General features: G+C 40.3%; 1 protein-coding gene across 4 annotated transcripts; it reads right to left on the reverse strand.

Moving 5' to 3' along the window:
* Positions 1–847: 847 nt before the first annotated feature.
* ewsr1b (EWS RNA-binding protein 1b) lies at positions 848–24,337 on the reverse strand. 4 transcript variants are annotated; one of them, XM_036597866.1, is made up of 16 exons: positions 24,288–24,337; positions 20,369–20,405; positions 19,429–19,480; positions 18,544–18,664; positions 17,825–18,014; positions 17,233–17,459; positions 15,067–15,241; positions 8,400–8,437; positions 7,964–7,993; positions 6,886–6,992; positions 5,397–5,526; positions 4,916–5,023; positions 4,558–4,690; positions 3,889–3,974; positions 1,951–2,179; positions 848–1,211 (listed from the first exon to the last, which is right to left on the reverse strand). In XM_036597866.1, exons 1-16 carry the CDS (start codon positions 24,331–24,333, stop codon positions 1,175–1,177), a joined length of 1,746 nt encoding a protein of 581 aa, XP_036453759.1. In that variant the 5' UTR covers positions 24,334–24,337; the 3' UTR covers positions 848–1,174. The 4 variants fall into 4 exon arrangements, with proteins under 4 accessions (XP_036453759.1, XP_036453757.1, XP_036453760.1 ...); XM_036597864.1 differs by having other exon boundaries at positions 18,544–18,679; XM_036597867.1 differs by having other exon boundaries at positions 17,278–17,459; positions 18,544–18,682.
* Positions 24,338–24,399: the final 62 nt, after the last annotated feature.

The following is a 24,399-nucleotide window of genomic DNA, read 5'->3' on the forward strand; positions in this document are numbered from 1 at the left end:
ATTTTGACCAAATTTGATTTGTTATAATCCTCAGACACAGATTAATCCAGGCTACACAGATCTGCTCTCAGTAGCTTTATTACTTTAATAACTGATCGTGATAATTAGCCATCCAGACCAGCAGGAAAGTATTCAGTCTGACCCTGAGAGGAGTTTAGCGCTCTCATAGGAACACAATCAGCAAATCCATCAACGTGTAAAATCACTTCTAATCTTAATACACAGAAGGACGAAGCTAAAGTTGGCTTCCTGTTCTCCCGGCTACTTTTTCGAGTTTTCCCGTTCCACCTTAAATGGTGCAGAAGTCACTTTCTGATGCCTGAAGCTGCACCATTTAAGGTGGAACGGGAAAATTTGAACAAATTGGACGCCATCTTCAGGTTTGTGCAGTAAGGTGCTAAGAATAATCTATATACATCTATAATTTTATAACTACTACATAAAAGTTAAGATCCCCTGAATAGACTTAAGCTTAATATAAAACCAGAGGAAAAACAATCACCAACCACACGGCCATATCTACACAGACATCACACAAACATGAGTGTGGATCACTGTGTTCCCTCCGTTATATAATCCTATCTCGCTTTCTGAGTGTAATATTCTTGAAATAGTGTAATTTTAGACAGTATTCTTTCTTAAACTGCCACTCTATAATGGTACTGAATGCAGTCCAGCAGCGATGCTGACCTCCCCAAGATGGCGGCACCGTTGACATGCCTGGCTGGACCCAACGCAGCATCTAGATATGTGTATCTATGACGCAGGCTGTGAAATGATCAGCCCAACAGTCAGAACACAGCAAAAACAGAGTTTCGTGAAAAAGACATTGCATACGAAAAGTGAATCCAGTCGAAAAGTTTATTTTGAAAAAAAGTTGTTCGTGTGGTACAGTGATGTGTGGAAAGGGAGAAAATGTCCAGTACAAAATAAAACTGACAATATGGGGGATTGTACAGTGAGAAAAAGCAAAAAAGGGGGGGGCAAAAAAGCAATACAACTATGCTTAACTAAAAGCAGTAAAACTAAACTCCTAAAGAAATGGCTATAAAAAGAAACAAACATGTGCCACAGATTTTGATAACCATATATAAATATGGACACGCAAATTAAAAGACCATTTTAAAAGTACACTCCTTTACATGGGCTCCTCGCTGCTGGCAGGTGTGGTGCCTCAGTAGGGCCTGTCCCTGCGCTCCTGACGGTGATCCCTGCAGAGGACAAACAGAACAGGGGTAAGAGTCCTGACCCAAAAGCATGGTGACCATAAACAGCTATAGCATTATGACCATAAGCAGCTAACATTTATCATGCTAACTGCCTCAAATTAGAAATTTTATAATTTATTTATAATGCTAAAACTCATCAACTGGCGTGATGCAGCTAACTGGTGTAATAATGGTCAGAAAGGTTCATGATAGTCTAATTTTCCCAACAATTAGCCTGTATTTAAACATTCACATCAGATTCATACTGGATTAAAATCGCTCCACAATTATTACTGTCAGACTGTAAAACTACACACACTGCAGATTCATACTGGATTAAAATCACTCCACAATTATTACCATCAGTGTAAAAACTACACACACTGCAGATTCATACTGGATTAAAATCGCTCCACAATTATTACCGTCAGACTGTAAAACTACACACACTGCAGATTCATACTGGATTAAAATCGCTCCACAATTATTAGTCAGACTGTAAAACTACACACACTGCAGATTCATACTGGATTAAAATCACTCCACAATTATTACAGTCAGACTGCAAAACTACACACACTGCAGATTCATACCGGATTAAAGTCTCCAGTCTCATTAATTGTGGTACCTCCGCTGGGAAAACTAGTCCTCAAATGGGGTTTTAAGACATGTGGGTCTAATATTTGTGTGATCAAGACCTTGAGGAGCTGAGATTTGTTGGTAACCTGTATTATGCGCATACCTCCCATCCATCTTTCCTGGGGGGCCCATTCCTCTCCTGCCCCCGCGGTCCATAGGGGGTCCTCCTCGGCCTCCTCTGAATCCTCCTCTGTCCATCCCTCCTCTGCCGCCCCTGAAGCCTCCTTCACCTCCCCAGCCTCCTCGCATGCCTCCGGGGCCGCCCATGCCAGGGTGTCCGCGGTCCATCCCTCTGCCCCCGCGGCCCATACCACCACGGCCACGATCGCCACCTGAAACGCACACATACAGGTACTGATACCAATAGACTCAACATTTGTGTAAATAAATGGTTAAGATGTAAGCAAAGTCAGAGTGGTTCGGTGTGAAGCAAGAACTGTTCACAGCAGTGGTGATAGGAAGCAGATGTCTGAGGAATTTAAAGCCTCTGAAAACACCTTCATAAAAAGCTACTGCATTCTAAACCACTGCCTGATGCCTGAGACACTGTTTTGCCTTCAGATACATACAAGGTAGAGAGGCGCACACAAGAAAGAGCACCCAGAGAAGACATATTACTGGTTTACCACCAACATTACATATCGCTGTTGTCGGAAGAAAACCTCGTATCTCCAAAATGGTAACTTTACAGGAGAAGGAAAAAACACACTTTACTTTTAATGTACGTCAATGGAACCAGACTTTTTTCCAAGTAATTTTGGGTCGTATCTTTTGGTCCATACATCATGAAATTTACACACAATGTAAAAAACAGGCATTTTCAGACTGTCAAAAACAAAAACCGGAGATACGAGGTCTTCTTCTGACATCAGCGATATACAATCTCTGAAGAGAGGTGTAGGTTCATTGGTGGTTTTGGATAGTAAAATAAAACAGCTGCGTGTTGACATTGGCCCTTTTTGACATCCCAACTACTGTGATTCACAAAACTTGTGGAAAAAACCTTAATTCACACAAGTTTCAGTAGAGAGCCAATAAAATGACAGCATTTGGCAGCTTGTGAGTCAATGACTGCGCTCGAAGGCAGAGTTTCAAGTCAAGCAGTGAGTGCACAGCACCCCCTACTGACCAATCTAAAGTGTTATAATTGCAGACTGGAAAGAATAAAATACAGAAAACCAAAGTGTCTTCATTTTTAAGGCAGTAGAATGATGCGACTGAAACTTTTCCTAAAGTAACTTTTAGATGCTGTATTATTGCACTGTTTGAGATGCTTCTGCCCAAGTTGTGTTATATACTTTGTTTTTGGGCAGAATCAGTACTACACTCTTAGCCATAAAGCTTCTATATAGCACCAAAAAAGGGGTTTTTGGCTGGTAACAACAGTGGAAACTTTTTGGTGCTATACAGGCCCATCTACAGCACATTTTCCATCAACATGAAGAATTTCACAATGCAAATAACCCTATAAATCATACAAAAGGTTCTTAGAGTGTTCATGGTTCTATATGGAGTCATTTTCGTTAAAGAACCCCTGAAGAACCATCTTTAAGAGTGTATAAAAGCACAGTGTTAACTATTTTTAGTCTTACTAGTGGTATTATAGGTAACAGTTTTGGTTAGTTAACTGCAAAAAATCAACCTTTTTTTTCCCCCAGGTTGTGCAACATTTATGCTCAAGTACCAGATGCAAGTTTGATCATACAAGATACACCAAAGATGAAACTGATTAATAAAACCGCCGGTGAAATTTGCATGTGCTCATTATGCGAGCTGATTTGACTGTATGCAACTCTGAATATGGGCTGTTGTGACGTCTGGTTCCCATCACCACCACTGTAAAGAAATCAGAGTCTCTGCAGTCAACCATTTCACACCAAACCACTGTGAATGACTGAACAACCACAGAATTATGTTAACATTTAGAAAAATCAATGGACCTATAAAGGGAACAGTTTTTCAAAAGTTAATGATTAACGTAGACCGCCTGGGCGCAACAGCCAGCTTCCACAAAATCAGGCACGCGTGGTGGGAGGTGTACCTTCAGGTGGTCCCAGGCCTTCTGGCTTTGGAGCTTTGCACTGGTTGCACTCAGTCCTCCAGGAGAAGTTCTGGTTCCCACAGCCACTGCACAAACAAGGGAAACAGGACAAGTCACATAGGGGGATATGCTCATCACAAGCAAATGTGAACTGTACACTGTGTTATAGATAAGTGGGTCTGTGCACCAGGTAGCCTAAACCTATAAAGTAAAAGTCGTGCTCTTCATTTAAATAATGGCAATTAGAAGTACAAGTAGGGTATTTAGGAAACACTTGGTATAAGAACATAAAAGCATTTAATAAATACATGAACATAACTGAAGAAAAATAAATGTATAAAGTTAAGCTAGCACACCAGCTCTCTACAACTTCACAGCTCTTAATTTCTAAGAAATGAACAAAAATGAGTCCAGAATGGTGCACAGAGCTGTACAAGATGCTGAAATGATTGATATTTTCAACTTTGTACAGCATTCTCAAAGAAATTCATATGAAAAGTTGGACAAATCAAAAATAAACTTAGTGTGCTGTTTTATTTAAAGAGATTTCTAACTGTACTGCTTGGTGGAAAAACTCATAAGTTTAAGTATTATTTGAAAATACACATTACTTAATGTAACACGCTCTCTGCGAGGATGTGTGCACATGTGTACGAGGTAGAGACTCACGGGTTTGGGCACTCCCAGTCTCCTGCCCTCTTCGGCACGTTGTTGGCCCCTGGTGGTCCACTCCAGCCCATGCCACCTCTGGGACCCCCACGGGGAGGAAATCCTCCTCTATCTCCTCCTCGTCCCATCATGCCTGTGCAAAATACAACAAAACTGATGACTTACTATAACTGTTATCTTAAACTAAGACAATCACAATTTTAAAGCTTTTCTAAAAAAGCTTTAATAATTTAGTGACTCATCGATGAGGGAAATGAGGGCAGACACACATATTTGCCATGTACACATCAGTACAAGAGTAAAAATGGTATCGTGCCATCTCTAATTTAAGCGTGCATGTGGCTCAAAGGAGCTTTACCTCCACGATCAGGGCCTCCTCTCATGGGCATGCCTCCACGCATCCCTCCTGGTACGGTCTTCCTCCGAGCCATGGACACATTCAGCCTCCGGCCCTGAAACTCCTTACCTGGAACAGACAGAAGAAAAAGTCAAAAGTCAATAATTTAAAGAGAAAAAGTTGCAAAAAGTTTCACATTTCATTTTGGAGAACAGGAAAGACAAATATGGGCAGTGTAAACGAAGACAAATGTAATTCAAAACTAGTTTGTTTTTTAGCTCAGTACATTTCAGCAAACAGACTCTCAAATAACCCTCAAAGAGTAAGTTCCTCTTGCTCTTAGGGAGTTTTTCCCTGCTAACCTCACCCTCATCTAGCTCATTTGGGGCTCTGGCCTGTATTTTCTGTCATTTTCTGTCACTTCTGTAAGTGTTATATAAATAAACCTTGAATTAAATTAAAAATGCTGCAGGTGTGAAGAAGCAGAGACGAAGAGACTAACCATCAAAGTACTCCACGGCAGCTCTGGCAACCTGAGGTTCCTCGTAGGACAGAGTGGCGTCTCCCTTCGGCTTGCCCGTCTCTCTGTCTGTGTAGATGTTGATGGCCGGTTGGCCTAAACGGCGGTTTATCTGTGACAGACAAGCAGCAAATGCATAAATAAATGGTTATTCTAGTCCATATGAAGAACAGGATGCGGTAAAAGTTAAAGATGGACCACTGGTTCATTTTACAGGAGGAGACGTCTACAGTGCATATGGGTCAAGCCCTAATGGGTACTTATGTTCTGCAGACAGTAGCCACGTTTATATGCAGCCTGATAATCCATTAATAATCCAATTAATAGCTAAATCGAAATACGTCCATGCATACAACTCAATCGGAATAGACTAGTACAATTGTATTCCGAATGGCCTCAATTTCTAGACTGAGGCAGGTAATCCTGTAAATAATCAGTTAAACAGAAGAATAATATCCGTGTAAACGCCTGTATCTGATTACATTCCCTATCGGAAAGTTTAAGTCCATTCTGATCATGTTCTTCGCGTCATAGTGAAAGCTTATACCGTTCAACATGGCGGAGCAGAAACTGGTCTGCAGAGGAGACGAAGTTTATGCTCTGATCTTTAAAAGATGGCGGTGGGACGGACGTCCAGCTTATGTGTCTCAGAACACGACGTCTTCCTCTCGGCCTTCTTTAATAAGGACACGTGAAGGACGTTTTCCTGAGTCTGACATCATTTTAAAGTAATTAAAAACACAAGCGCTGCTCACTGCTGCTCATCTCTCTCTGACTGGACTCACGTGATGCTGGCTGTCATGGTATGCATGTAATTTGGATCTTATTACTTGTAGTGAGCGTGTAAACAGAGATTTTCCATCAGATTGTGGAGTAGAGTGAGAAACACCTCAGTCTTAATCTATAATCAGAATGTATTCAATCAGACTGGCCACAGTCCTGATCAAAAGACTCAGAATCCGGAAAAATCTGTGCATATCGGTCAAACCAATACTGAATGTCTGTGACCTCCGATCATTCAGATGGCACTGCATTAAAAACGGTCATGCTTCTGTAATGAATAGAACAGATCATAACAGATTTATTTGGAAAACCCTCATCAGTAAACACAGCTTGACGGTGCAACTGAAAACCCAAGTTAAGACCCTACTACACAAAGCTGAAGCCACATATCCAGGCACAGAAACAACTTCTCTGGGCTAAATCTCACATAAATATTTTGTCTTGGTAATTCAACTGAACACAATGTGCAAATCTGCATTATACCTGTCAACGTCGTCAGAACTGGGTTTGTATTTTACAGTACTTAGACTTCCGGAGCCACTTACGACTGAAGGCCACTTCAGTTGTAATAAGGATGTTTGGAATTGCAGCCATTTTCCCCCATTTATCTTCATCTTACGGCTCGAGCATCCGTTTCGATAGTTCGATGTGGAGATGTTCTGCAGGAGCTGGATCTACCCTTACTCACCCGAATGGGGCCACAGTGCTTGAAGAAGTCAGCCATTTCTGGAAGTGTTGCCTTCTCAGTAAGTCCAGTGATGTAGATGGTGCTGTTCTCAGAGTCATCCTGCTGGCCTGAAAAAAAAATAAATAAATAAACAAACAGTCAATCTGGCATTCATTTAGACCTTCAACAGCTCAGGAGATTTAGTTTCTATGCATTTTTTTTGTATCTGTGTAAAAGTGACATTACCTACTAGACAAATATATAGACAAAAGTACTGGGACACCTAATTACTGAGTTCAGGCATTTCAGCCACACCCACTACTCACAGGTGGATAAAACCAAGCACACAGGCCTGCGGTCCACCACTGGACTCTAGAGCATGGACACGTATTCTTGGAGTGACTAATCACACTTCTCTGTCAGTCTGACAGACGAGTCTGGAGAACGTCACCTGCCTGACTGCACTGTGCCAGCTGTAAACGTTTGGTGGAGGAGGGATGATATGGGGTTGTTTTTCAGGGGTTGGTCTAGAACCCTTAGTTCCAGTGAAGGGAAATCTTAATGCTTCAGCACCAAGACATTTTGGGCAATTGTACACTTCCAACGTTTGGGGAAGAACCTTTTCTGTTCCAGCATGACTGAGCCCCAGTGCACAAAGCAGCTCCATAAAGGCCTGGCTGGGTGAGTTTGGTGTGGAAGAACTTGACTGGCCCTCACAGAGCCCTGACCTCAACCCCATCAAACACCTTTGGGATGATCTAGAACAGAGATCGTGAGCCAGGCCCTCTCGCCCAACATCAGCGTCTGACCTCACAAATGCTCTTCTGGATGAATGGGCAGAAATTCCCCACAGACGCTCTCCAACATCTTGTAGAAGCTTCCCAGAAGAGTGGAAGCTGTTAGAGCAGCACAAGTGGACTAACTATATTAATGCCTATGGATTTAGAATGGAATTCATAGAAGCTCCTGTGGGTGTGATGTGTAGGTGTCCCAGTACTTTTGTCCCATATTGTGAACTTAGGGTGTGTTAATGCAAAAAAAAAAGCAACAGACAAGACTTAAAAGATGATGGCTGACAAGCCAAGCATGTGGTACTCACCCATTTCATGGTCCATTCCATCCCTGTGTCCTGATGTTTTGTAGAATTGAGAGAGATAAAAAAAAAGAAAAAGAAAGACTGTTATGCATAACGAACTCCAGTGTGGACTTCCTGCATCAGTATTTTGTAAATTAGCTGCCCATGAGAAGATACGGGTTGGTTTTCAGGGTTTTCCTGGGTAGTCACCGTTTTAAAGAATGGGGGGAGAAAAAGAAACCATCCTTCAGTGAAAAGACACTAGTTCAAAAACTCTTTGAAGGAACCCCATTTTAAAATTCAGACACCCAAACCATCAAAAAACACCCAAACTTTTGGAGGACCCCAGATTCAATAATGTGGCACACCAATAGAAGATATTTTATGGGCTCATAGGCAAAAACAGTCTGTATAAAACTCAGAAGTGGACTAGCCAGTGTAATACTCTTTAGCAACTTACCACCAGGCTTACTGAAGCCACCTCTGTCTCCAGCCATGCTACGAATGAAGATATGAAGGCGAAATCCCATTTAGTCTTGAACCAAGGAAACTTGAACAGGGCATGGACATCACTTTCTCCCTCTTTTTTAATTAAATAAAACCCATATAATGCGTACAATATACCTTGAGAGGTCTGTTTTATACTATGTTTATAATTTAAGCAATAAATCCCACAGAAATTAATCAATAAATCCTTCCACAGCTTAAACCTTACTTGAACACTCAAATAAGAAACCTCAATTATAATTATTAATAATAAAAAAAAGTGTTGACATTTACTTGGAAAAATGGGAGAAACAAGTTAAAAATGAATAAAAATACAGTGCCCAGTACCGCTTATGCAAAATAAAACAAACAAGTCATTAAAACATCTGTACAACATATAAAAACAAACTCAAAATGACAAAATCACCAGGTTGAAATAAAACACTACCATTAACATTAAAAATGTACAGTCGTCACACTTAAAAACAATGAAATAGTAAATGAGTTATAATAAAATGCTGTTGAATTTAGCAAGTTCCCCTTCGCTGCTGGCTTTGAAATGGAAAGAAGTACTTAAACTTTAAGTACTGATGTTCTTACATGGATCTCTGTTACCTGTAGCATACAAATATGACAAAGCATGTTAAAATAAGACCTTGAAAAATGAACAAAGTGAATTACAATAGATTTGGCAACACTGTACGCTGAATTCCCAGGTGTTAAAAGGTAATTCAAGATTGTCAATAACTGAAATTGCACCTTAAATGTAACCAAGCATGAAATACTTCAGTGAAACATTAACTGAATTACCATTAATTGACTTAATTTTCTGTAGGAAAAAAGGAATTCAGTTAAGATATTAAAATGTGTCAGCACGTACATATTTGTGCAGGTTTACATGCTTACCGTCATGGCAAAATATATCTGGATTGGAAAAAAAGGAGTTACTAACTTATGCATGGACCTCTGGTTTGGCTCCTCCTCTTGATGTGGTTTCAAGCCGTCTTTCGCAAGTAGGCCCAACATTGCTAGTATGGCCCCTCAGGTATATGCCAGTAAAGCATGTACCTGAGAGGCCATGAAAAATTTCACACATGCATATGAAAGTTCATGGCGATTGGCCAATTCTAAGGCTTTCGAATTCCTGCTGAACTCTGATTACCCTTGTATTTCTGGACATTATGAGAACCTGAGCCACTGTTTTCAGATAATCGGACAATCTTTAACTGCATCACTTTTTTATTATTTTCTTTTTTTTTTAAAGCACCCTTTAGCAATGCAGTTTTGTGTTTGTCCCTTTACTGATATTGGTATTTTGTGTACTGCTGAATTCGACTCAAGAATCAAACAGATTATGGGAAAATCTCATTTTAACTGTAACTTTGCTAATTTCACTAAAACCTTACAGTAAAATAACTCCACTTGCTGTGTGCACAGTCTGAGCAGAAAATCTACTGCCTTTTTGGTCTACTTCTTGGAAACGGTGTTAAATTTGACTCATGAGTCAATTACATGCGGTGCAAATTACTAACTTCATGAACTGATTTGGTAACTTTTCTAATTACTGTAATATACTGCAGTAAAGGGACTTAACCTCTGTTTTTTTCCCCATAGTATGACTGACTTAAAATGAAATTGTGCATTTTGTTCTATTTATTGGTAAATGGTCATTTAATCATGTGCTGAATTTGACTCATGAGTCAACTGGACAGGTTGCAAATCACAAAATTAATTAATTGATTTGGTAACTTTGGCTGTCACCTTAAGATGCTGTAGTAAAAGGACAGTGTGAAAGACTAAACTAAAATGTGTTACTGTTTGGTGTGCTTACTGGTATTGGTCAGTTTAGAAATGTGTTGGGTTTGGCTAATGTGCCAATGATGAGCCTGATTGCAGCCACTGCAATCACTGCCCAATGATTGAGTTGTTTAGAGTACCAAAGATGCAGCTTACAAAATTTCAGCTCAACCGGACGAGCGGCAGCTGAGCAACAGTTCTTGGGCGTTACAGCACCCCCTACTGACTAACTAAACTACAAACTTCCTCAAAGTCATGTTACCTACAAGACCACAGAGTTTTGTGAGAATTGATCTAAGCTATCCTTTTCTATTTCCATTTTTATGAACTGAGCTCCACCCCGAGGGCTTAAATTTAACATGGAGGCATATTTTCTGATAATTCTTGACCTACAGACTCTTCAACATTGACACCTATATTGTGGAGGTATCAAGAAAAACCGCAGACTAGTTTAAAAAACTTGGTTGCACATATCTTACCAATTATGATGCAGGTTTTGGGGCAGAGCTATAGAGTTGTCAGTGAGCATTTTGTGGAATTACTCAAGGATCCAGATGAAAAACTGTCTCAAGGTCCAGGGTGTTATGGGGAAAACAGTGTTGCTCCATAGCACCACCATCAGGCCAACTGTCATTTTGCTTGCATGGGTAGACACACACAAATCTACATTACAAGACTGGTGTCTGGCTGGCTTACGGTGTCTTTCTCCACAACACTTTCAAGGGGAAAAAAGAACAAGTCTAAGCAAAAACAATACGTTCCACCACATTCAGTGCTCAGCGCCCTGAAAAATAAACTAATGGGAAAAAAATAAATAAATAAATAAATAAAAGAAACCGTACTCCCATAATCAGCGGGTCACACCCTAAACAACTTGAGTAGCACTGGGCAGATTTACTTCATTTATAGCAAATAAACCCAAAAACCGAGTTATCCAGATCAAAAATGACCACCTACCACTTGCTTGAGTTTTGTTCAAACGTCAATCAAAATGACGTTTCACTCAACGTGAATTGTTCATATTCAAAAATGCCAACTCTTCCGTTTCACTTCAATAAAAAAAAATACCCTTCCCTGAAAGCAGATCATTTTACCCCATTGTTTTGTTTAGAATTCAAATCTTAAAGCAAAGGACTTGTACCACCACATTGCAGTCATCCATAGAAAGAAATGCTCTCAAAAACTCAACATATTTAAAAAGAATAAAAATATTGCCCAGATTCAATTTCTTCTGCCGAAAAAGAAGCCTTATACAAAAATGTACCAAAATATAAGGTTGTTAATTGGATTATTAATAAAAAAAATTCCACATCAAAGTACACTGAATAATAAAAGTACACATTTTAGTAAATGCACATTTAATTTTTAAAAATTTAAAATCAAAAAGCCTACTGCATTTCTAAAGATCCCCTTCAATCACTTGTGAACTAGAACCAACGAGACAAAACAGTAAAGCTCAAATAACTTAAGAACGTTATTTTATTAAATTACTGATTTAAATTCAGAAAATCTAAAAGTATTGAGTTCGTAAACAAACTAATGTAATTCTGAAGAAAAGGTACTGAGGAAAAGGTTTACAGTATAATATTGAATTCTGACACTGTGGTGGATTCTAAACAGTCATAGGAAATTCCTTACTATGCATGGAACAAATTAAAAGTTTGTCTCACATGCAAACAGTAGGACTGAAACATTTTTAGGTTCAGGCTAATATTGTTTGTTATATTTGTCTTGATTCTACGGTTCTCAAACAGAACCTTCATTGCCGCACTGCCCCAAAAATAATCCCCAACAACTACAACCAGAAGAACTTAAGCACTTTCAGAAAAAAATAACCCATCTTTTGAGTGTGGTGTCTCCAAAGCATAGTTTTGATGACTGATGGTGGTTTATATCTCCAGAATCTTCTGCTTTTTGTTCCCATTTTTAAAGCTTCATACCCTTTGCAAAGCGGTTTTTGTAGGTGCCGTTCCATTCCACAAATTTGAAATCAATGTCGATTACCAATCCAAGTGACAGGAATTAGAGTTGATTCCACATAATTCCAAAAACTAAGACAACATCTGTCAAACTTAGAGTACAACATTCATTATATTTGAAATTGGGAAAATTTCTTTTAAAAGCTAGTACTAAATTAACTCCACTGACTAACGGAGACTGGCTAAGGTGTACCAGATTCTCTTGCATAGGTCAGCACTACTTTCAGCATTGATTGTAAACCAAATTTTACACTTCAATACAAATTTCACATTTTACTTTGTTTTGCGCTTTCGTCTAAAGTAAAATACAGCAGGACTACCAATGTGAAAGTTGTGGAAGGCTGCAAAGTTTATACACTGCCAAAACAGCTCTTTGTTCGCAGGTGCGGGAATGTCACCGTGTGGATTTGAGTCCAAAACTTGAGTCAACTCTCAAATCCCGAATGCCTAGAATAAAAGAATCAGTTCTTTTTGGGATCGACTCCCAGCCCTACCTGTTTGTGTTAAGCAAAGTCATGATGCAAGCACCTGACAGGCATCGTCATAAAATTTATTACGTGTGTAATGTTTCTATTAGCATACAAAGTCCCAATCCCTACTTGGTCTAGTCTCTAATATCCCAGTTTGGGTGTTCTAGTGGAAAGTGTGAATCTATAACCAGGCATCCAAAATTAGTCACTTCATAACCTAACGACACAGTGTCAAGCATATAAGTGGACAGTCATCCTGACTACATTTTGTCCTGTGAATTTGGTAAGCTGTTCAGTGTGTTGCTGATGCCTCCAGTTACATCAGTCACAGTGATCCGCCAAGGGTTCCAATGGGCTTCTACCTGTGGTGAAGCACCAGTTTCATGGCCTTTCTCACTGTGACGCCACGTTGCGACAAACAGGACGCACCCTCCAAGGACTTCCATGATGCCCCCCAAGTAACCCAGAAAAATGCAGTAACCCATGCGAATTTCCTCCGATGGTGAATCGATGTCGTGCAGAAGGTGGGCATACCATGCGACGGGCATGATGGCAAGAAGCCCTGAACAGACTATAACGAAGCCACCGATGCATACGCCCGTCCACCTCGGCTTAACACTCCAGCATCGGACCCCGAAGGTTGCGACGGCCAGGCCAATCAGGGTCACAATCAGGGACCCGGCCATCATCCTCTGGGCAGTCCCTATGATTCTGTGATCAAAATATTCGTCGTCCTCTTCGTTACAAGCGATATCTGATGACGAGGTGTAGTAGCTGCAGATGTCCCATATCCCCTGGAACAAGACCAGATCCGGATCTTTTCCCGTGATATTGTGGACGGTGCGCCAGTTTGGCGCCAACATGCTGGTCAGGTCCAAGATCCAGCCGCAAAAAGTCAAGACCAGGCCAAAAATCAATATGCCTGGAGCTCGCATGGCGCACCTTTCACCGCAGGCCTTCATCATGACTCGCCCTCGCAGCTTCAGGGAACGTAGCTTATAGAAGTAGCTCTATGCACCTGACCGAAACTTAGGAGAGGGCGTATCCCATGAGTTCCCACACTAGTGCAATGTCATGTGATCACCTATTCAGCTTTCCTCAATAACGCCTCAGGTTTCTGCAGCATTACCTTACAGTCCAGGGGGAGCAGATCGTACGGAAGACAGTCGAATGACCACACGGACATCACAAGATTTCATTGTGATGTAGGATACTGATAGAGCAAGGGATGTACTGCTGCATCAGTAGTCTATTTCAAGCAGAACAGCTGAAATATCAGAATTATTACTGGGTAAGGGCGAACAGATGTCCCACACAACTCAAAGGGTGCAACATAATGCGAGGCAGCATTCATGCAGTGCCATTCACTGGGATTTTTGTTTAGTCATCCCTACAAAGGAAATCTGAGTTTGAACAAGGTCAGTCATGAATACAAGTATCTAGAAATCAAACACCTGCATTTTTGGAGCAAAGCATGATGTTCAGTGCCCTCTTCTATGCACTCCACTAAGTAGCTGGTAAAAATAGCTATTTAAAACATTTCCTAAAACTTGATACTGATATTTTACCAAACATAAAACAGGATAAAGAGTCTAATGACCAATAAGGACCACAGCCATAACATGCTGTTTCACTCGGGTACGTTCGCTTTGTTAGTCCCATGCACTTGAAAGTGTAATTGTTTGACCGATAACCTTTTGCTACCTTAATCAAAAGAACTCAAACTTATTCACAGCCCCAAAAGATGATTTTCTAGCCCATATTTAAAATGAAATAAGTCAAAAATATTGACGCACAGAGCAAACCCAGTGTTAAGGATTAAAATACTGCCAAATAATCACAAATCCATGCCTACAAACCAATTATATCCACTGGTGGTCGAGATATGAAGTTAAAAAAGGGGGGAACAAAAACCCAAATACCCAGAAATTTTACTTCCTACTAAAATGTGTTTTGAACAACAAAACAAAAACACCCCAGTGTTTAAAGCACCACAATCTGAAGCCCTGTGATCTGAAAAGTATGAGGCAAAAAGGCTTTTTAAAAAGTGGATCGTCAACCCAGGTCCTTTCAAGATTTAATCATTTGGTTCCTTCAAAGCTTTAAAACGTGCATCACCACAAACAGCCCCTCCTAAACCATTTACACCTCGGTGGGCAGGGGGTTTAACTACTCACTGTCCTCATTAACACAAATCTGGCTACGAGTCCTCACAATGGTAACTCCTCTGGGTGATGAGAGCATCTACTCTTTCATACGTAGATGGTTATAAAATCCTTTTATACAAAAATGGCTCAGATACAGGAACAGAACAAAGGCCACTGTGTCGCTTGTCTCCAGCTGACCTGTTTGGGGAAACTGAGGCAGTTAGCTGAAATAAGGTGTCAGAACTTACCCCATTCCTCCACGCCCCATCGGCCCACGGCCACGGGGCCCTCCTCGCATGCCTCCCCTGTCGTAGGAGTCGCGACCCGGTCCAGAGGAATCACCTGCTCCTGGGTAACCGCCACGGCCCGGGGGCTGCTGAGAGCCAGGATACCCACCGCTCACGCCACCCTGACTGTAACTGCCTGCAGGAGAGGGAGATCGAAATGGTATTTAGACTAAGACTAAAAAATGAAGTCAAAAGCTTGTCATAGGGAGAAACGGCACAACAAACTGGCCATAATAAAAAGGTGAACGAACTGCATGCAGGACCTTAAAAGGCCACATTATTTATTTATGTATGTATGTATGTATGTATGTATGTATTTATTTATTTATTTATTTATATTTTAAATCAGTCACCTTTCAGTCCAGAACTGGAAACAAAACTGCAAAAAACAGCCCGTTCAGAACTCACTGTTCTTGTGAGGTAATAAAAAACCAGCTACATATATGGGCCCATTCAGTCTATAGCAGTTTAGACCCATCCACTGACACTGAAGTCATAAGGAGTGTTTCAGCCTGGACTGCTTTTTGAATGAGGCTCAATATAGGAAAGCAAATCAGAACAGAGCTCATTTACATACATCAGTCTTAAAGGAAGAGTAATAAAACAACACGCTTAACTCAAAGACAAAACCAGGAAAACTCGTGGGAGAAAAAAAAACAAAAACTAGTGTTCTTGGTTTATAATCACAGTTAAGTGGTTTTGGGGAAAGAAAACAAAGAAAACTGTAAAACAATAAGAGCGCAGATATGGGCCAGTTTTCTGTAGCTTAGGCATCTAAGGCTCCTCTTCTGGGGCACTCAGCTTCAAATCTAACCTAAAATATCTTGCTCTAGTTCTCACGTGCTTGGGCATCTGTAATGTGATGGTATTTCACAAAGCATCCATATTGCTGGGGGATTTTATGAAGCTCAAAATCAAGCCTTAAGAAGGCGAGTAGGATGAGAGGTCAGGGATGTTTCTATTGGACAATTATCACCAAGCTTTTGCGTTACTGTACCTTTAAGAAGTACAGAAATTAGCTCTGTTCTGACTGATTGCCCTGTATTGTATCTCATTCAATAAGCAATCCTACTTCAGCAGGGTTAAACTACTGTAGGCTGAACAGGCATCATGTATGTCTACACATATGCCATCACAATGAATGTAACACAGGCTGTTTTGGCAGCTTAATTCCTATATATTAACTAAGGGAGTGAAAATTATGTTTTGAAACATTACATACCATGTCAAAATTTTACATGACACCGGCCCTTTAAGTTAGGCTGGGCATTCGCTACTTGACTTTCTTAAAAAGAGAGCATCACAAACATAACATCGGTTTGTCACAATTTCTCGTCTTTGCCTTTGCCACACTAGTTGACAAGGTAAAGAGAGAGAATAACACGCAATGAGTTTGGCTACGAAAATTCCCAGATCTCCTCGAATCACAAGACACACGCAGACCTGAACTTACCGGACCCGTTTGTGCTTTTATGCGCAGCGAAAGTGCAAACTTGGGATGTATATGTGTTGAGAAACGCTGATAATCACAGTGAGAGCTGGAGAAATGTTTCACGACGACTGGATCCAACATTATAGACATGATATTGACTCTTATCTGCCTGTGCTTTACATGCAGCTCCTCGGTCTCTGAGCGGTGTGCATGTGTGTCTCTCCACCTTTCTCTCCGATCTTCTAGCTCTCTGACTGGCTATATGAATTACTCATTGAGTAAATCTCTGATCTTCTCACACGAAAGGACTCGTGAACCTTTTGGGCTGTAAATATCAAACATGATTGATAATATCAGAGGGTCTCCGATCACTTCAGAGTTCGATCGGAGGGCTAAAGATTCACTCATTTCTCTTCACTACCAGATCATCTGCGCAGTCAGTCCCTCCCGATCGAGCTCCTGACCTGGAAAAATCGCTTCAGATCGAGAAAATTTGAAGCAAAGGTCCAATCGGACTTAAATTGGACCAGCCTTACCTGGCTACCTAAAATTTTGCTTTGTAAAACAGGTGTTGCATTAGCACTCAGCACTGAGGTAGTGAGAGATCTACTGTAGCTCCTATAAGCATGTTTCTTTCTCAAACATACTAATAGGACCTCACTGCTTACTACTCAGAGCCATGCAGTTAGACTTACTGTACTGGTCGTAGCTTTGAGGTGCACCAGGCTGGTTGTACTGACCATGCTGAGCCTGCCCATAGGAGCCATTAGCTTGCGGAGGATACGCTGCAGACGGAGCCTGCTGGCCTGCTCCATAGCCGGCTTGCTGCTGTCCTCCGTAGGCAGCCTGCTGCCCCTGGTAGGCCCCCTGCTGCTGGGCGTAGGCTCCCTGAGTGTATGAGGGCTGGGTGGTAGCACTATAACTAGAAGGGAGAAAAAAGGAAGAATACGAAACACAGGGTAAGATGGCACATTAAACTTAAAACCCTTTAATCTGAATGGCCAAAATGATCAGAGTGCAGGGGAGAATATAAAAAACACCCCCTACTCTCACCAACAGAGGCATTTTATATATGTACTTCAATACTCTGCCCTGATTACAACTCAACTATACAATACCAGCCGCATTTTTTTTCTTCCATCTTCTTAAAAATAAAGACGCCTTTCAGTTCTGCTGAGCAGCTCATTCAAAAAACCAACAACTCAGGAAGACAACCATATGGTCTATACTACAGGAGGCTGTGTAACACCATTCTGCTGATATAGATGTGGGAACAATTCCAGGTACCTCTGAGCAGCGGAGGCGGCGGGCTGCTGGCTGTATCCGGAATAGGCAGGCTGAGCGCCGTAGCCAGGCTGGCTGCCGTAGGAGGCCTGCGCAGCAGGGGCTGCAGTGGAATTAGGGTAGCCGGTAGCCCCGTAGCCCTGAGCAGACTGGGTGTACGCCTGAGTTCCAGACTGGGCAGCACCATATGCAGCTGAAAGAGAAGATTAAATATTTGAATGTGCAAAAAATGTGATTTATAGTTAGTGATAGTCTGATCCCCCCCCCAAAAAAAATATATATAACATTTAAATAATAAACTGGAGCTTACAAGTAACTGAAGTTTATGTCCACCTGTTAGCATTATGCTAAGTACTAAAAACACTCACTTTAAACCATGTTTAAAGACGGATAAATTCAGGTTTCAACACTGTTCGAGAAGAGTGTGATCTAGGTGGGCAGTTTGAACTATGCTTTTTGGCAGGGTATAAACTTCTATTACTTATTATCTACATCAGCAATGTAGCTTCAGTGAAGCAAACTTCAGACACCAAACATATCTTGGCTGATTGAATGCATTTCGGGGAAAAAAGGAAACTAGAAATGAAATGTTTGGCCAAACCACTGCATTAAATAAATAAAAAAAAATAATAAAATGAAACACCAAAAAAGAAAACCTGGCCACCATAATCTAATGTGAAAATGCACAACTGAGATGACATCAAGTGTATCACGCAACAAACCTGGTGCAGCTGATTGTCCATACGAGGCTCCATACTGCTGCTGTGCATAGCCTCCAGCGGAGGGCGCAGTCTGGCCATATGCAGACTCGGTTGCAGCAGGCTGGCCATACGTACTGTAGTCCTGCTGAGCATAGCCCTGCTGTTAAACATAGGTACATTTATACTACAGCTGCATAATATGGACATAAGATGGGATGTTTGATGAAGCACGATAATATAAGAAACTAAATTATTCAAACAGTGCCACAAGAACATTTTTTGTTGCGTAAAATCTAACTGACCATTTCTTTAAATACACTTCACTTCCTGAACATTTAACAAATGTAAAAATAATTTGTTCATTTTTGTACAATATTCTAAAATAAAAACAAGATTTAAAAGGATTCGCCAAAAGCAACACACTCCTTTTACGGTGCCCTTGAGAGCCATGAAGCTGAATGTTAGATACGGGTTGGAAATTGAGTCTACAGAAGAGTGCATCTCCAGGAGGAGTACTGACCACTGCTTTAGCATGGGCCAAAAAACAGTGACCAAGCTAATCTAGTTAATTTTGGCAGCGTTACATGATTGACGATTTGACAGATTTTCTGGATTTGCATGTTTGTTTCTCCACTTTTCTAATTATTTACACGTGTTCTCAAGATTGAGTTATTTACATAAATCATGACAAATGAATTTTCTCCAAATTAAATAAATAAATACATACAAAAATTCCCAAAAAATTAAAAAAAGCCCGTTATATTGTGATACAGAACTTTGCTGTAATAATGAAAAGTACACAAACACACAGATCCATGGCCCTTCAGGGCTTCCGTAATTTTTAGATTTTACACCTTTATTTACACAAACACAAAAACGAAATTTAGTAGCAGTGTTCAAACGTACCTGTGCCGTTTGCCCGTATCCCTGAGCAGGTTGAGCAGCATATGAGCCGTACCTGTAACGTAAACACAAAACCTACTCACTAAAGCAGCTTCAGTCTTTTTTTTTTTTTAAATAAAAATTTTTCACTGGTGTTGACATACATAAAATAGTTTTAAATACACAAAATTAAAATAGTAAGTTTCTCCTCTGGACCTTCTGTCTGTTTTATTTTTAACCTCTTCAACTCCTGGAGACCACCGGGGGTTCCAAAACACACTTCGTCATATTCTTCGTCACCTTCATATTTCATAAGCTACATTCTAAAGGTGTGGGGTCGTATGAGAGCTGTAACTGTCTTCTTTCCAGTCAAATAGATGGGTGATGTAATTTTAAACCCTTATAATAAAGGAAGCTGAGCTCAAATTTTTTTGTCTACTGAAAGTCGACACATTTTTCCACAAATCTAGGCTATAAACAGACGGCGTCTCTTCAGTGATCTGCTCTGTAAACATTATTTTTATAAAATAATACAAAGAGCGTCTAAGATTTTTGGTTTTCAGCAGTAAATTGTAAGCATACAGCAATATGTGTATCATAAAATACATGTTCTGTTAATTTGAGGGGAGCTTTTACAAAAAATAAAGAAAATAAAATCTGCATTTATTTCATGCAGTTACTGAATAATTTGCCTTACGATTTGGTCATGTAAATTCAGCTGGACAAACCAAAACATACCCTGGAGAATAAGAGGTTAAAAATACTTTTATTTCAAGAGGGAAACACCAGAAGGACCTAGCCCAATCAAAACATGCCACATTAGGTGTATAAGCCACTCAAGAAGAACGGGTTTATGAACTTTATCAATGCTAACAGGTAAAACACTAAAACATGCAGCGCTGGGGGACTTCAGGAAAGCATTAGGTAACATTTATGCAGAGACAGGAAAAGTAAAGTGACTTACGCTTGTTGGGCACTGGCCTGGGTGTAGCCAGTGTAATCTATGAAATAAAAGAAAAAGGGAACATGAATCAGTTTTTGCAACCAATCTTTGGGTTTATTTTGTTACAGGCAGTCATTCAGAAAGTCTGAAAATCTTACTTTGTAATGGAAATTCATGTAATTAATCATTTTTATTCATTCAATCACCACAAGATGTGGACATACAATATAAAGGCCATACAGTGTTTTCAAACTATATATATATAAAAAAAAACAAACAAACAAAATAGATATACAAGGTTTTGTTCTGACAGTGACCACACACACTTGAGACATTTTAGAGTCACAAAATGTTAAAGAAGTGATCGGACAAAAAGTAATTTGCATAGTTCTCCACTTCAATTTCAAAAATAAGGCTTTATGCTTCTTTCTGTGGATTAAACTGATGAAACTCTGCTTACAAGGTAAGACGTGGGCTCTGCGCTGCCCTCTGGTGGTTCTTATGAGAACGTAACTAGTGACAAGCTCATTTGCATATTGATTATGCTAATTTACTACTCGATTTTTAAACTCATGACTACTTCACCATTCGAATGTTCCGACATCCCCACTTCAAGTTCTGTCAAGTACCCTAAACCATGTTGACAAGTGGCTGAGAGAACGTCTGGGGATGTATTTAGAGGAAATATTTGGGCTTCAGCTCAAATATAGACATCAGACTAAATACAGACATCAAACACAGCTGACCGAATATCTCAGGCATGTGTAAAAACAGTAAATTAGATTTTTTGCCAAATCACTTTAAAAAAAACTATCTAAAAAATAAATACCAAATACTGTAAATAAACCATACTAATGTGGAGGCACAACAGTGTAAACCACAGATCAGACAAAGGCAGGTCTTTCTCTGACAGTGGACTTAAACCAACATTTGCATTCCATCTATTCACCCAGGTTTGTAAAGAAATAAAGCCTTACATCAACAACGAGGCCAGCGGTTTAGCGGAGCAGAACAAAGTAGAGGTCTCCATGAGAAGTTGTGACCATTTCTCCAAAAACACCTACATTTAATGGGCCCACATCACAAAAAACTATTTTTTTGAATGTGAATGGCTGGGCCAAACTGCTGTAGGCTGAATAGGTGGATGAATGGAAGAGTAACATTACAGCAACAGTAAACTCAAAGCAGGCTGTTTCTGCAGGTCAGCTTCCTTATATAGACTGAAAAGAGTGGAGTGAATGATATATTTTGAAACTAACTACATTTACTACATCAGTCTCTTAATTAAAATGAGCTTTTCCATGATAAGGGCCCTTTAAGGACTGTCATTATAACCATACTCTTCAGTCTTTAGCTGTGGATAAGGATGAAAACTGCCGCCGAACCGTACAAATTTATTCAATTTTTAATATTAAATAGCTGTGACACCTCAGACAGTACTGGGCATATACTGTCTATACTGGTATTCTGATATAGGCGCCATGATTTAGATGATTAAACAGAATTGATAAGCTGCAAAAAACCCAAAAAGTTAGTTTTACATATATTAACAAGGGAAAAAAAAAAAGAACCAGACAGCCCAATCAAACCAAGCTATGCCGGGTTTGCAGGATTCTTACAGTGCAGAGAAGCAGCACTCAGAAAAGGAAAACACCTTTTGAGCACCATCTTGAGGACAAAGAGAGGAATGGATTTAAGACCTTTAGTCATATTTAGGAGGGAAAAAGGAAAAATAAGTTTCTCCTCTATCTGGGCTTCCACACTCTGCAGATTATCAGCTACGCACACAATAATAACCCATCATTTAGGAAGACTCAAAAGCTTTTAACTCAATGGCCTGCACAGCTATCAGACCTAATCTAAAATACTCACCCAGGAGCTCAAACACTTTGCATCTAACGTTAAACTATAACGGCCCCACTTTATTTGACTAGGCCCATTTAAAGGGGAACTCCACCAATTTTTCAACATTCCTGCATAATTCAATGGTTGAGATGTAAACAGAGATGTTCAGAGAGGTTTGGTGTGAAATGCTCCATTCTACAGACACATACAGAGTCAGAACTGTTCACAGTGGTGGTGATAGGAACCAGACATCCACCTCTAAAAGCTCCCTCACAGAAAGTTATTATATTAAGTGATCAGATATAATATGTCCGACATTTGATACACTTATGATAGTTTTATGATAAAAGTTTGGCTTAACATGTATTTTAACCCATTCATGGTGGAGGGATACATGCAGGGTGTTGAGACAAAATAGTCCCCAAAGAAAACTCAGATTACGTACAAAGACAAATCAGACTCGTGTTGGTTCACTGGTGATTTTGATAGTAAATAAAATGTCTATATTTGTGTTGTAGTCATGGTGACCCCTGGTTCCTATCACCACCACTGTAAAGACATCAAGCATTTCACACCAAACCACTGACTTTGTTTACATCTAAAAGGAGTGAAATATTCCAAAATTTCGGGGAAAAAAAGGTGGAATTTCCCTATAAAATTAACCACAAATGCTGACGTAACTCAGGGTATCCTCAAAGAATTAGGGTTCAAACGACGGTTAGCAGAGTTAGCGTTAGCCTTGTAGCCTCTGGGTTTCGTTTAGGGATTGAATAAAACTAAGTTTTAAGGTTAAAGCGAGGTTAACATTAAATTAAACTGCAGTTACATCTAAAAATCCAAAATGACTCGCATAATTACACAGTTAATACGTAAACAGAGTCGTTCAGAGTGGTTTGGTGCGAAATGCTCTGTTCTAGAGAAACTTACCGAATCAATTGTTCACAGTGGTGGTGATAGGAACCAGACGTCCACCTCTAAAAGCTCCCTCATAGAAAGTTACTACACGAAATGGTCAGATATATTACGTCGGACATCTGATACACTTATGATAGTTGTGTGATGAAGGTTTGGCTTAACATGTATTTGAATCCTTACATTGTGGAGGAATACACTCTGGGTATTGTGAGATTTTCCACTATTTTACAAATCAACATTACACACAAAGACTCAGAAGACTCGTGTAGGTTCACTGGTGGTTTTGATAGTAAATAAAATGTCTATAATTGTGTTGTAGTCATGGCGACCCCTGGTTCCTATCACCACCACTGTAAAGAAACCAGAACCATTTCACACCAAACCACTCTGAATCACTCTGTTTACAACGCAAGGGCTGAATTATTACTAAATTTTAAAATATTGGTGGAATTTCTCTTTAAATTAACCACAAATGCTGAAGGAATTCAACTTACTCTCGAAACGTCTGGATTCAAACGCGGGTTAGCATTAGACCTATAGTTAGCGTTAGCTTTGTAGCCTCTGGGCTGCGTTTAGGGTTTGAATAAAGCGCCGAGTTTTAAGGTTAAAGCGATGTTAACATAACCGTAGTTACATGTAAAATCCAAGAGCACACAGATAAAGAGTTTCCATCGAAACGTGCACCTCAGAAGCCTCAACGAAGCCGAAGGCAGCGCCTTGTTTAAAAAGATTTCCCGTTCCACCTTAAATGGCGCAGCAACTGCATTCAGGCGCGTCAGCCGGCAGCGTGGAACCGCGGCATCATTTAAGGTGGAACGGGAAAATTCGAAAAGCGAGTATCACGCGTGATAGCTTTAGTTACGTGAACCTATGCGAACATTTTCATAATCTCTAAAACTCTAATTTAGATCCTTTTCCACACGAAAATAGGAACAATTTAACTACTGTAAGGTGGCGTTAGCCGTCGTGCTAACTAGCGCAGCTAAACCCAACAGCAGCGAACCGCCAACCGACAGGGCCGACCTCGACAAACCGCGGAAACTGAGCTTATTTCTTGGATAAATGCCGATTAAACAGGCACATTCCACATCTACATTTGCCCCAGAATACTAAAGCTGCTTTCAAAACAACCTTTAAAGCAAAAACCGACAAAATCGCGCATATTTTTCATTTTACTCACTCGTTGTCGACGCCATCTCTCTCTGCCGTTTGGTCGAACTGCTCATGCGCGCTTTGTTGCCGCTTAAGATATACCAACGCCGTGTGTCCGGGGGGGGGCGGGGGTGGCAAAA

This window comes from Colossoma macropomum, unplaced genomic scaffold, assembly GCF_904425465.1.
Source record: "Colossoma macropomum unplaced genomic scaffold, Colossoma_macropomum, whole genome shotgun sequence".
In the NCBI taxonomy this organism is placed as follows: Eukaryota; Metazoa; Chordata; class Actinopteri; order Characiformes; family Serrasalmidae; genus Colossoma; species Colossoma macropomum.